The 12010-nt window shown below is 49.0% G+C and overlaps 1 protein-coding gene across 3 annotated transcripts in view; it reads left to right on the top strand.

Moving 5' to 3' along the window:
* The first annotated feature begins 179 nt into the window (after positions 1–179).
* LOC119178388 (E3 ubiquitin-protein ligase HECW2-like) overlaps positions 180–12010 on the top strand; it is a 77171-nt gene continuing 65340 nt past the window's right edge. Inside the window, exon 1 of one of the 3 annotated variants that reach the window (XM_037429591.2) lies at positions 180–312. Coding sequence is in view for 2 of the 3 variants with exons in the window: in XM_075889109.1 (XP_075745224.1) it covers positions 11052–11115 (64 nt within the window). In the remaining variant the exon portion in view is untranslated. Of the gene's footprint in view, positions 313–10956; positions 11116–12010 lie in introns of those variants that run through there. The other 2 variants (XM_075889109.1, XM_075889104.1) reach the window with 2 other exon arrangements.

Here is a 12010-nt window from a genome sequence, read left to right on the forward strand (position 1 = left end):
CCGGTGCGATGCAAGCGCCCTCAAAATGCCAAGAAACAAAAAAAAAATATTTTCAGACCACTAAAACACCAAAACTCACCAAGTATAACTGTATGCAGGCCAATAAAATTTTATTAAAATTTATCAAACAGCTTTGTGATTACTTGCATTTCTTTATCACAACTCGTCAAGTTTGTAGTTTTTGTTCTGTTTTTCGACCAGTTCCGCCAGGCGGGCGTAGCAAGATGGTGGGGATGTTGTGCGAGTGATGCTCTGTGTACGAAATTTTGTTATGATTGTGATCCGAGCCGCGTGTTAGGATTCTCGTGCAAGGTAAGCATCCGCGCTTTGTGTCTGTATCTTCGACTGTAGCGTAGGTAATGGTGCCCAGCTTCAAACGCCGCATATTAAGCGTTTACTGTGACGAAATATTGCCAGCTTCCTACCCTACTAAGCCTAACGTTTTGTACCACTTTTCATCTCTCTGGCCTTATTCGACTTGTTGACGGTTGTATCGTTCGCGGAACGAGGTGTAAATCAACCCGGGTACCATTACTATCGTCGTTGACGATAGGACAATGTAATATCTGCTGTGTGCGCGCTTCCCTTCCTTCACCGCGGTCTTGTCAGAAGTTGAAAGCGCTTCCACATCCTACTTTGCCGGACCTACGGCAGCTGCCGAAATTCCTACAGCTTCGATTATCGTGAGCACCCCTGAGCGCAGTTTGTGGCCGCCGATTTAATTGCTGCATCTAACTTCCCTCTGATTGTTGCAGCGAATGCTTGAACGTTTACAACGCGTTCTTTTCCGTGTGAGATGTCATCCACACACATGCTGAATTGTAAGTGTTCTGTTGGATTTGCGAGCGCGAATGTTTCGATAACTCTTGAAATATGTTTCGCGATTGGAACATCTGATTGACAAATAATTTCTGCTTTCTGTTTGGGTCTCAACTAGGTGATTTTATCTATGGCAATTGAATGATTATTGTTGCGTGCACCTCTCTCTAGAGAAAACTAAATTTGCTACGTTAGCTGTTTCCACGTCGTGTGATGTTTACTGTGTTTTCTTACTTTAACGAGGTGGTTTACGTGCTGCTCTATATTTGGACGCTATGTGCGTTGCATTTCGATCCTAACGATCGCGTTTCAAGATTGCGAAAGGAGAGGTGAAGTTTAGTCATCCGGGGCTCCGGCTTTCCAGGATCTGTGTCACGCCTGCCCGTGTCGCTGTACGGTCTTGCGTAACTAGTTTTACGGATGCTCGGTTCATAGCATTCGTGCCTTTTGTCGCGGTGGTTCGAGTCCGAAACAGCGCCAATGTCGCGTGCCTCTTTCACTTCACGCGCCGTTTTTTGAAGCAGCAGCAGGCAGTTTCTCGCGACTCCATTCGGTGCGTTTTTTTTTTTTTAAGTCGCGCATGCTTCCTCGCTCATCATTAATCCATCAAAAAAAAAAAAAAAACCCACCTCCTAACCTCCTCCCTTTCTGCTTTGTTGTGTTGTGTGTGTCTGTGTCGTTTTTTTTTTCTATCTTGTTTGCTTTTGTTGACAATCTTACCCAAACTTTCGAATGCATATTCACTGTCGCGCTTTATTGATCGGATCGTCATGTTTCCTTCAGAATTTGCGTTTCGATATCGGTATCGCTCTAGTAGTGCCGTATGCCATAAGGCGCCAGTGTAGAGCTTTTGAGCGTTTTGGCTTCGGACAGGTCGGCGTTTTCGCTTTTACTCCGGCATGAGGCGTGCCTCTTGAACCCGTCCGTGAGGTCGCATCAAATTCGGAGCGAGTACACTTACGTAACGTGGTGACTGCCCGATTGCTCAACGGTCGCCGTTTGACAGGCCGAGCCTTTTTTGGACGCTATGCTACGAACGTTTCATTCGACGCTCCCTGACGCATAAGCCAATTTCGCTCGCACGAGGCGTAGGCCGGCTGAACTTCCCGGGCGGCGCAGCAGTCAGTCGACGACGGTGTGTTGCACCGTCCCCCCTCCGTCGTAAAGCTTTTGTGACAGCTGCCCGACCTTGACGGCCGCTTTTATTTGCTGTTTACGGTCTTCGTCTGGGGGGTATTTCTTTCTCTTCGCAGACCGTTGCTTCCGCGTGTTTGCGCGGTCACGGCCTTCGTCGTAGTTTTCTGCCTGTGTGTACAGTCTGGTGTACTGTACATACGCGCTCTCCCTGTACGCTCTGAAAGGAAAAGCTCTCCGTCTTGTGTATGTCGCATGATCCGCCGCCGCGTTGCTCCGCATCTTCTGGTTTCCTTCCTTTTTTGTTTTGCTTGTTCGAAACGCTCTTGCTTCTTTCAACTGGCGCCAAGGGTGCTGCCCCCACACAATCGGCACCCCCGTCGTCTCGGGTTTTTTTCTCTTTTTTTTACCAATAAAACGGCTTGGTAAAAAAAAAAGAAAAGCACTGTTTCTCATGGCGTAAGAGGATCCGATACGCTCGGTCAGAGCCTCCTCGGGGGTGCTCTTCCAAAGCTTCCTGCACCGTCTCCGCTTTCTTCTCGATAAACGAGACCCCACGAAGGTCGCTGTGCTTGAAACCCCGCCTGCGGTCCTTGTTGTGATCTCTTGCAACTCGGGCGCATCCTCTCGGGTCTTGCGGGAAAGCACCGACGTACTACGTCGCATTGCCAGATAGGGCGCTCGCTTTGTTCGCGCTTGCTCTGCCCCGGTCGATCGTTCGCTCTCGAGTCAGCTGCGCGGCAATGCGCGCCGTGCCCTGGCAGCGGTTTGTTGACCTTGCGTCGTGCTGTTGAACAACCCCCACCCTTCCCGTTCCTTACTCAAGCAGCAGTGTTTTTTTTCGAGAGTGTTTTGTCACCGCTGCCCCATAATCTGACACCGTGATGAGCACCTCGCTCGCGCAGTCGGTAAGTTCCAAGATTACGTAGTGTTGACGCCGAGCGAACGATGAATAAGCTTTTGCCAATATACGTGCGCTTTTTTTTTTCTCTCGTCTTTACGTTTCTTAGATTACGTGCTATTTCTGTTATTACAAAACACCAAGCAGAGCACCATTGACAATTACAGTGGCTTCTACGAAGTGCTGTCTCCAGCGGACAACATGATCAAAACGCCAGGCCAGCGCGCAGCACATTCACAGCGAAAGCTGGAAGAGCGGCCTTTCCAGAGTCCTTTTTGAGCACTCTTTGGGTAACCGCTACAAGCGCGCTTGCTGTGTACCAGCTACATCATGAATTATAATTTTTGTGTTGTGGGGAAGCATTCACTGTTCCATACTTTGTGAATCTTCGGTAAAGCGTGGCACCCACTACACACTTCCAAATAATCTTGCGCAATAACATGATGTCGGGGCTGACGACGATGAAGAATTATTCCTGAAGCTTTAGTAATGGGTTGGAGCATTCTATGGCCCATTCGTTACGCGATTCACATTCCTTGACGCCTGGTTGTCCGTTGGCTGCTCTAAAACGCTTTATTACCCATACTAACGTTATTTCTTACTCGACATCAAGCCTATACCTGTGTCTGTTTGAGCCAGAGTTTCAAGCACCAGCGTGACTCTGTGGTAGAACACTGGGCTGGCACGCAGGGAACCCGGACTCGAATCCCATCGTGTCCTTGGTCTTTCTATTCACTTAGTTTCTTTATTATTATTCCGCGTGATAGGGGTTAAGGCCACCGGCGGCAGCAGAAAACTACGGCATACGCGACCCTTGTGAACAGTTTTCGCTGTAGAAACCAGAGGGATAAAACTGCCCAGGGTCCCTTGCTACAGCCGTGGTCGCTTGCTTGTTCGGTTTCGACTGCCAGGTAGCTCCACATTGTCCCCTTAACGCACACTCAAGCTTGTTGTGCTGTTGGTGCAGCTTGCTGAATTAACAACAAAAAAATTCACAGGATGCTTAAACGTCACGTTTTCGCTGGGTTCCAATCAACATTACTTGTTCAGAGCCCACATTTTCATACTTCTGCATCAGTGATGCAACCAGGAGGGGTGGTTAGGGGAGTTCGAACCCTTCGAAATCTTTACATTTTGTATGCGCATATGTACGCGCACACATACAAGAGAACGCACGGACACTCGTAGGGAGGGGGAGGCGAGGTCGAATCCCACTCCCTTAAAAACGATTTCCGCTGTTTTACGGTTTACCTATGAGTTGAATGAGTAGCAGTTGGAATGGATTGTATATGGGCACATGCTTTTACCTTGAATTTAAATTATTTCTTGAAGGTTAGCTGCTTCGCTCAAATATCAGTTATGTTTAAATAACGGCGTACCTGAAAGACCGCCTTGTCTCCTTTATAGACGTCATACTTCCTAGGCGGCGCTGCGAAAAAAAGAAAAACACCATCGCTAATGTGTGCGCGTATCCATGAGAGCTCAATCATTGCCACTTCAGGCGTAGTCATAGCCCCAAGGCGTAAATGGTCACCTTGCTCTGAATGAGACCAAGAATGAGTAGTGGAGATTACCTTTAACCGAGACACCCATACGGAGGATGCCAAGATACGCCTGATTTTCTCGATGGGGAGTGAGAAGCTAGAAAACGGGAACACGACACGAAGCAGCGTCAGAGGGGTCAGAGCAGTGGTTCAGGGAGGAAAACATCCGCACTACCTGATCGCAGACAAGCAAAGGATCGATGAAATGGAGTGCAATGTGTCCAACACGCAGGCGTTCAGCGAGAAAGTTGCCCAGTCACTTCTGCCCGCGCACGGAATACCTATATTACTACAGAGACTGCTATTACGGAGAAACCTACGCTGGATGGAGTCCACAACCATGGCACCTGATAGAGCCACTAGATCGCTTCCAGAGCCGTCAGGCGTCAATTAACTTTGTTGTGCTTAAGGTTAACAGCGCGAAAATAACGCACGGCGGACAGGAAAAAGAGGCTTGGGGTTCGAAGGTCGGCGCAGCAGGCTCAGTGATTGTTGGTGTTATTTCGTTTCTTTGCTCCTGTCATGTCTTTCACTGTTTTTATTCTGTTATTTCTGTGTCTATGTTATTGACAAGAAGTAGCCTTCTTGTCAATAAAGTTTAAGTTGGAAGTCGGCGCTTGTCGCATCGTTTTCCTGTTCGCCGTCTGTTATTTTTGCGCTGTTAACCTTAGCAACTAGCCCAGTCAGCCACCTTGTTGTGCTGTTAGTTCTCCCAAAATGTCGGTAAAAGCGTAGTGAGTTAGCGCCCTTCTGATAACGAGGAGAAGGATGAGAAAAAAAATTATTGGACAGAGGATTCACGTAGGCCCCCGGGTCCTCGCACGACCCCGTTACACCCAAACGTTCATTTGGTGGTGGTCCGTGGCGGCCCGGTCGGCACCCAAAGTCTGCTCAACCGGGTCCTCTGAACGCGGTAGAGTCCTCCAATCCCCCCCCCCCCCCTTAAGTTTTTAGGGGCTCCAGGGCACGTGGTGGAGGATCCGCTGGGCAGTGTAGGGATGCGGATATCGGAAGCAATAGGTTAGGGGCAAATACTGCAGTCTGAGGTGAGGAAAAAGATGTGATAGAATGATCAGAGAGGCAACAGTGTGAGGCTGAAATACGTGGCGCAAGGTTGACCAAGTGAAAAAAAAGACGAGACAGAAAGAGCGCCACTTCTGTCTCGTCTTTTTTTTTTTTTCTCTTGGTAAACCTTGCGTCACGTATTTCAGCCTAATATGTACCAACTAGCCCAACATAACGTGCTATGAACAGTGTGACTTTGTGGCTGGCGCCAGAGGGTTACCGATGGACTTCGTGCACGCGCGGTGGAGGATACAGCTGACGCGCTGCTCTGTAGGAAACCGAAGCTCAAGTTTGGGTTCGACGTTTGCGCGGCCAAGCTATGCGTTACCGGGGATAGACGCTGCCGGTGAAGTTGTTTTGTGGGCGGATTTCGCAGTGGCTGCTCATTCGACACAGATCACTGATGTTCGCCTTTTCGGTCGGTTTCAACATAGTAATAGCAGCAGCACGTGTTGCTACCCAAGAAACTTCCGGTCACTTCATTTATTACTCTCTAATACCAAAGCAGAAACATTGTGTTCTGTGTTGTGCTAGAGTAAGGAAAGACTCCTTTGCCGCTTTTAGATAAAAGGGAAGAGTTCAGAGTCAAGGACTAGCTCTCAGAATGTTGTGTCTAGCTCAAAAGAAAAGTGCATGTGAAATCTTTGACCAGACACAGGGGGAAAACTCGCAAATGAAGTGGCTACTCGTTGAGGCTTCTGTTCCTCATCAATACTCCTAAGCTACACCGGCACACCCCTTACAAAATAACTTGCATGCATCCTATCTGCAGGAATTCTGCACACCATTAGTCACCCGCGATGCGGAATATATGAAGACAAGGGACAGACTTCCTGTCAGCTCCGACTAGGCACTTGGTACACCCGTTCTGCAGGAAGTCTGCAGAGCGTTTGTAGCCGCGCAGGATACAGCATGCCTGCAGAATATCTTAAAAACATCTGCAGAAAATCTATGGAATTTCTGCAGAATTTCTGCAGAATATTCACAGCGTTTTGTCGCGTTGAACGAAAGTAATAGCGGTCGAGTCAGCAGAAACGGGAACTTCGTCCTCGTGCAAAATTTACGTTGCGGTTTCGGAATCTGGCCGTGCTTCTGTGTTTAAGATTGCTGAAGCCACAGCAACTTCCTTCCTCTGCAGCGTCGGGAGACGCGCCCGGAGGAAGTTAGTGGGCACCGATAAGGGAGAGATAGCGATCCACATCGGGAGCAACCGCTTCATCGCCCACGCAGGCTGCGTCTATCCGTATACGGCGTCCGCTTCGGAGCCACAGCATCAGTGTAGAGCTTCAGTGATCTACTTCTCATGATAAGCCTTCACAACATGGTCGGGGAACTCACACACGAGCACCGCCAAGCATAATACTTTTCGTCTCACACAGACAGACACTGGTCGGCATATTCTGCATTCACTTAGAATCCAGATACTCCGCCAACGGTCCGACGTTGCTCACCATACCAAGACTCGTGCACCGCGAACTCCACCTCTTCCCCGTATAACATGCACCCCAACCGCCACGATTAACGCATCAGTGCTCGCGCTAAAGCTCTACGCCGATGTTGATGGCGTGGGGAATTCGGCTGCAGACAAGAATTTTTCATTTCCCCCGAAGCCACAGAAGGTTCGTGGCGGATGTTCTCGCCGTCATCTTGGTGTAGAAACCTTGCCACCCGCGGTGCCTCCTTGGGTGCTGTTCCGGCATCCTTCCTCGGAAATGCCGCGTCTGTCCTTACCCGCTTTACACAAAGGCAAAGCCGGCCGCCAAAGGCATGGCCAAGTCCGTGTTTTGCTGTGTTGCAGCGTACATGACGCCGCAGTGCGGCAACCATGCAGCGCCCTCGTTGCAGCCCTACATGACGATAGTTGTAGCACGAGAACAGAACGACGACACATAAACAATAAGGACACCAAAGACACGTGCAATACATAGTGCAAAAGAGCCGCCCGAAAGCGAATAGGCTGCAGTATGTACACCCCCCCCCCCCCTCCTCCTGATACGATTGTTTGGAGGCGCGGCTTCCTGAAAAATTATGGACCTGGAAAGCTTCTTTTGCCCATCCACTCTTCTGACGAGCAGGAAGCTCATTAAAACGAACTGCGGATAGTTAAAACCGGATCATTCACCCTTCGAAACGTACGTGTGCAATTCTGTGTGGTGGCGACTAATTCAGGTTGTGGCTATAGTCGCGGTGTGCGTGAATCTTTATCGTGCGTGTCTTGACTCTGCCTCTACACTATGGCTGCTCATTCAGCATGCACCGTGGTCAGAAAGGCTGCCGAGCTTCATACTCAAGGTTGCCATGGTTCTCCGTGAGGGCGTTGCAAAACAATAACAGTAGAGCCATCGCACTTTCTCGTGCGACCGCATGTGGGGAATGCGATCACCCAACTCGTTCAACGGCCCGTATCTAGTGCTCTCGCCTTTCTGCTTCATATACGACTGCAGCTGTGGGGGAATGGTATAACTGAACGCTGTTATTTAGTTCTTTACGTCTGTGGCAATTCACGATGCATCAGTAGCGTTGATTGCGGCGTTATAGTTTGGTAAGTGGTCCAACAAGCGCTTCATGGGAGTTCGGTGGAGCGTTCGACTAGCTGACTCAAATTCAAAGCTCTTTTTTCCAAGTGCTAAATGCGCAAGACGCAGTCAGAATTCATTGTTTTGCACTCACCAGATGCATCCTAAAGGAGTCGGATTTTGCACTACTCTGTCGCGTATTGGTAAAGCGTTGTCGTCGATACACATATTCCACAAGTCGATTCGGAAGCAGAGCCGAATTCTTACCTGCAAAAACTCCAATACAATTATGAGGCTCGCCCTTAATCCGGTAACTCCTGAATAATTTTGGCTACGAGTGGTCATTTAAACTGCGTTTGAACACAGAAGTGTTCTCGCATTTCGCCTTCATCTAGATGCGGCCATCATAACCGGAAATCGAACCCGCGTCCTATCGCAACATCTAGTACAGGGTGCCCCAGCGATTTTTAGCTTTAATATTATGCACGCCGACACAAGCATGACAAAACATGCCGACGACGCGATAAAATCCAAGTCATTAAAGTGACCAAGCGTAGGATAGTCTGTGCGGCGGCGCTGCACCTAACGGCGCTGTTTTCTTCGAGAAAAAAAAATCAAGAAATACTTGCTGTCGAGAGCTTTGGTTGTAATCCAAGTCCGCGCGTGCTATATACCACGAGTATGGCGGCTGCCGTGCTAGCGCCCCTGCCGAATTATGTCGCGGGAATACCTCCTCGAAGACGCCGGCCGATACCCCCGCTGTAAACGCGTTCCAGTCTTGTGATCGACTCGGTTGCAGCATGCATGCATGGCACTGGCTGGGCCCAAAAAAATGCCTCTGTGTTGCCAGCCACCCAGTGGTCCCGGTGCTCTTACATCTGACCAGAAAGTCGCGGTTTCGAACCCTTCAGCGGCTGTCGCATCGCGATGAAGGTGAAACGATATAAAGTCAGTGTACTCGGATTCAGGCGCAAGTTGAAGATTCCAAGCTGGAGGAAATTTCGTAGCCCTCCACTACAGTGTATGTCCACTTCTAGTACACTCTACTTCCACTATGGCATGCCTCACAATAGATGTAGTCACGCCTCCGCAGGAGCCGTACGGCTGCTGCGGACGCGTTACTAAATTTGTCTCAATAATACAGTCGTCTGGGCACGTAACTTGTGGACTTCGTTGGTGACCGTTTCCGTAGGGTGCGGTTGCCTGTGACGCCCACCGTCCCGGTCTTCTTACGTTCCTGATGGAATCTCCGACAACACCGTGCATTTCGACATGGCGCCCCGCTGAGTATCGACGATTGCGAAGGAAGCCGCGTGAAGGCTGATGCGGAGCGAAGCGTCGGCGTTTCGGAAGAAGCCGGGCGGCTGCGCGCGCGCTCGCAGACGCGTTGCGTTTTTTCAGGGGACGTTGGGCCACTCTTTCCTTTAATGCACGGCCGTCTGACGTCCTCTGCAGCGGTGCATACGCACGCGTGTAGCTCAAGCGTGTCTTTTTTGCTTGGCGGCGAAGTCAACGGCCGGTGTTGACGTTTTATACTAATTTACACTTGAGTCCATGCATCTGAAAGCTCATTTGAAAGAGGGGGAGGGGGGGGGCTCCGTCACGAATAGATTGCTCCAAAAGATGTCATCTAATACCGTTGTCACACAACACAAGCATTTTTTTTTTATCGCAATCCTCTTGACAACTAATGAATGTCTCGTCCGCCGTTTTGGTAGTTTCGCTGCACCCGGTTGCTGACGCGAAAGTCGTGATTTCGATCCTGTCCGCGGCGGTCGCATTTTGATTTAAGGCGAAGTGTCAGAAGCTGTTGCACTCTGCACAATGTCCTCGTGGTTTAAATCTCTATTATTGTTTTCATTATCACTTTCTGACTTTCAAATCGCTATCTGAGCATCCTGATCGGGAGTCAGATCGCGATTTCGATGTCGTCTGCGGTGAACTCGATATCCACGTTAGTTGGGACCGTGTAACAGCGACCATCGTTGATCGAGGTCAACAAATCCTATCCGAATCAGCCTTGATTGCGATCGAAAATGCCTGTGCGACAAACGCTATAACAAAAGAGGTGCCAGTAGTAACATTTCACATCGGTAAACGTGCTCCTTAATAATATACGGTTCTCGGCCGTTTTCCGGTGGGGGGGGGGGGGGGGGAGGGGGGGTGCAAAATATTTCAGCTGCCTACCGCCTCGGTTTCTCGCATTATACGTATATTGATCGAAATTAGCTGTTGAAAAATAACGTATGCGGAAAGTTCGTGACAAAGTGCGTTGCATGTGATGCAAAATTACATAACAAAAACGAATCCTTGTTTTGTGCAGAACCTTATTGGCATCGTTGGTGGAGGGATTGGGTTTTCTCTTCTTAGGGCACTCTGATTGCACTAAAGTTCGATTTAGTTTGGCCGCGGTGGAGAATTATTGCGTCTACAGCTGAGTTTAGTGTAAGCTAGGTCGTTATTTTAAGTGTATAAGAATAATATTAATAGCGGAGAGTATACCAGATATGCCAGTATACTTTAAGCGATTAACTATATGTATTGAAGTTGGCCCATCTCCTTGATAAGAAGTACCGCCAGTTGAGGTACCCGCATCGTTACTGTTCTTATAAGCGAAGCATGTCGGACCTGGTTTGGCGTCGATACACGAATTATAGGTTTACTTCCGAAGTAAGTGTCGATTTGTAATATGACGAGATTTCCGCATCGCTCAAGTTTGGCCGCGGATCGCGTTAATCTTTGGCAGACGCGAGTGCCAGAAGAAGGTGGGAGGGCTGCTCGCCCAGTAAAAGGAAGAAATATGCGCCTAGTTATTTGCCATTTGGGGGGAGGGGTGGGGGTAACGCTGGTGTTGTCGTCAGCGGATGCCCCGTTTGCCCGAGAGCGGGGCCGTTCCCCCTATCGTGCTGGAAAAACGGTGCGGATGGTGTCTGACTCTGCTGTGTGAAACTTCCTCTGATAAAACGCCGCAGTCTCGAGAAGGCTCTGTCGTCGTCGTCGTTGTAGATAGTATGCGCAGTGTCATTGCCGCTGTAAAACTGGCGCTGTCTTGTTGTCGACCGAGGATGTGCCATGTTGGCGACTGAAGATGCAGTCGTGGACTGCGCCGCCGCAGTACTGCGGGCTGCTCATAGAGGTATTTCATGTGCTTTTGTGTACGAATGAACGCGCTCAGTTCATTTGTAGTTGTTCGGAACTAACAAATTAGAATTCACCTCTCCCTTGTTCAGTCTCTGAAGTCTGGGTGTTTCAAGAAATGAGTTCAATATATATTGAAAACTACGGAAAGGAGGCATCTGCGTTCTACCTGCGGTATTCTCTTAAATTTGGCGGAATGCATCTTCAAATGTGTAAAATCAATAATTACGGCAGTAAACATAGAAACCAAAACAATTAACCTTTAACCAGTCGAGATCGTTGGTTGAGTCAAATGGGCGAATTAAAGTCCTTCCTACGAATAGTCTATAGCCACTTTGAAATTTCGGAAAGGCGGCAAGTGGTAATCACCGCTGAGCGATGAAATCTGGCTAATTCAGCTGGCGAAACCGAAACCGACGCACCAAACAGCGCATATACCATTAACTTCGAAAACACCCTCAATGAAATGTCAATTGTTTTGAATTTTGTAAAGGGTTAATTGTTTCAATTTTTCTAATTACTGGCGTAATTATTATTTGTACACATATCTCAAAATGCCTCCTGCCAAGGTAAAAGGAACACTGCACGTAGAATGCAGATGCATCTTTTTTGTAGTTTCTCAAAAATATTGGACCCATTTCTTGAAACACCCTGTATGTAGACCCGGGCCTAATACGGGCCTGACTCAGGCCCGACCCGAGCCCGAAGCTCATGGGCCCGACTCCGGCCTGGGCCCGGGTTTTTAGGCCGGCCCGGGTCCGTGCAGTGCTTTACTCTGGACTGCGTCGCCGCGCTTCTATTGCCCAAATATATATGGTATAGCGGTGTTCGTTGGCAGCTGTGGCAAATAATTCACGCTACGTTCGAACATTAATTGAATGAATGGTGACGAA

Source organism: Rhipicephalus microplus, chromosome 1 (assembly GCF_043290135.1).
Source record: "Rhipicephalus microplus isolate Deutch F79 chromosome 1, USDA_Rmic, whole genome shotgun sequence".
Taxonomy (NCBI): Eukaryota; Metazoa; Arthropoda; class Arachnida; order Ixodida; family Ixodidae; genus Rhipicephalus; species Rhipicephalus microplus.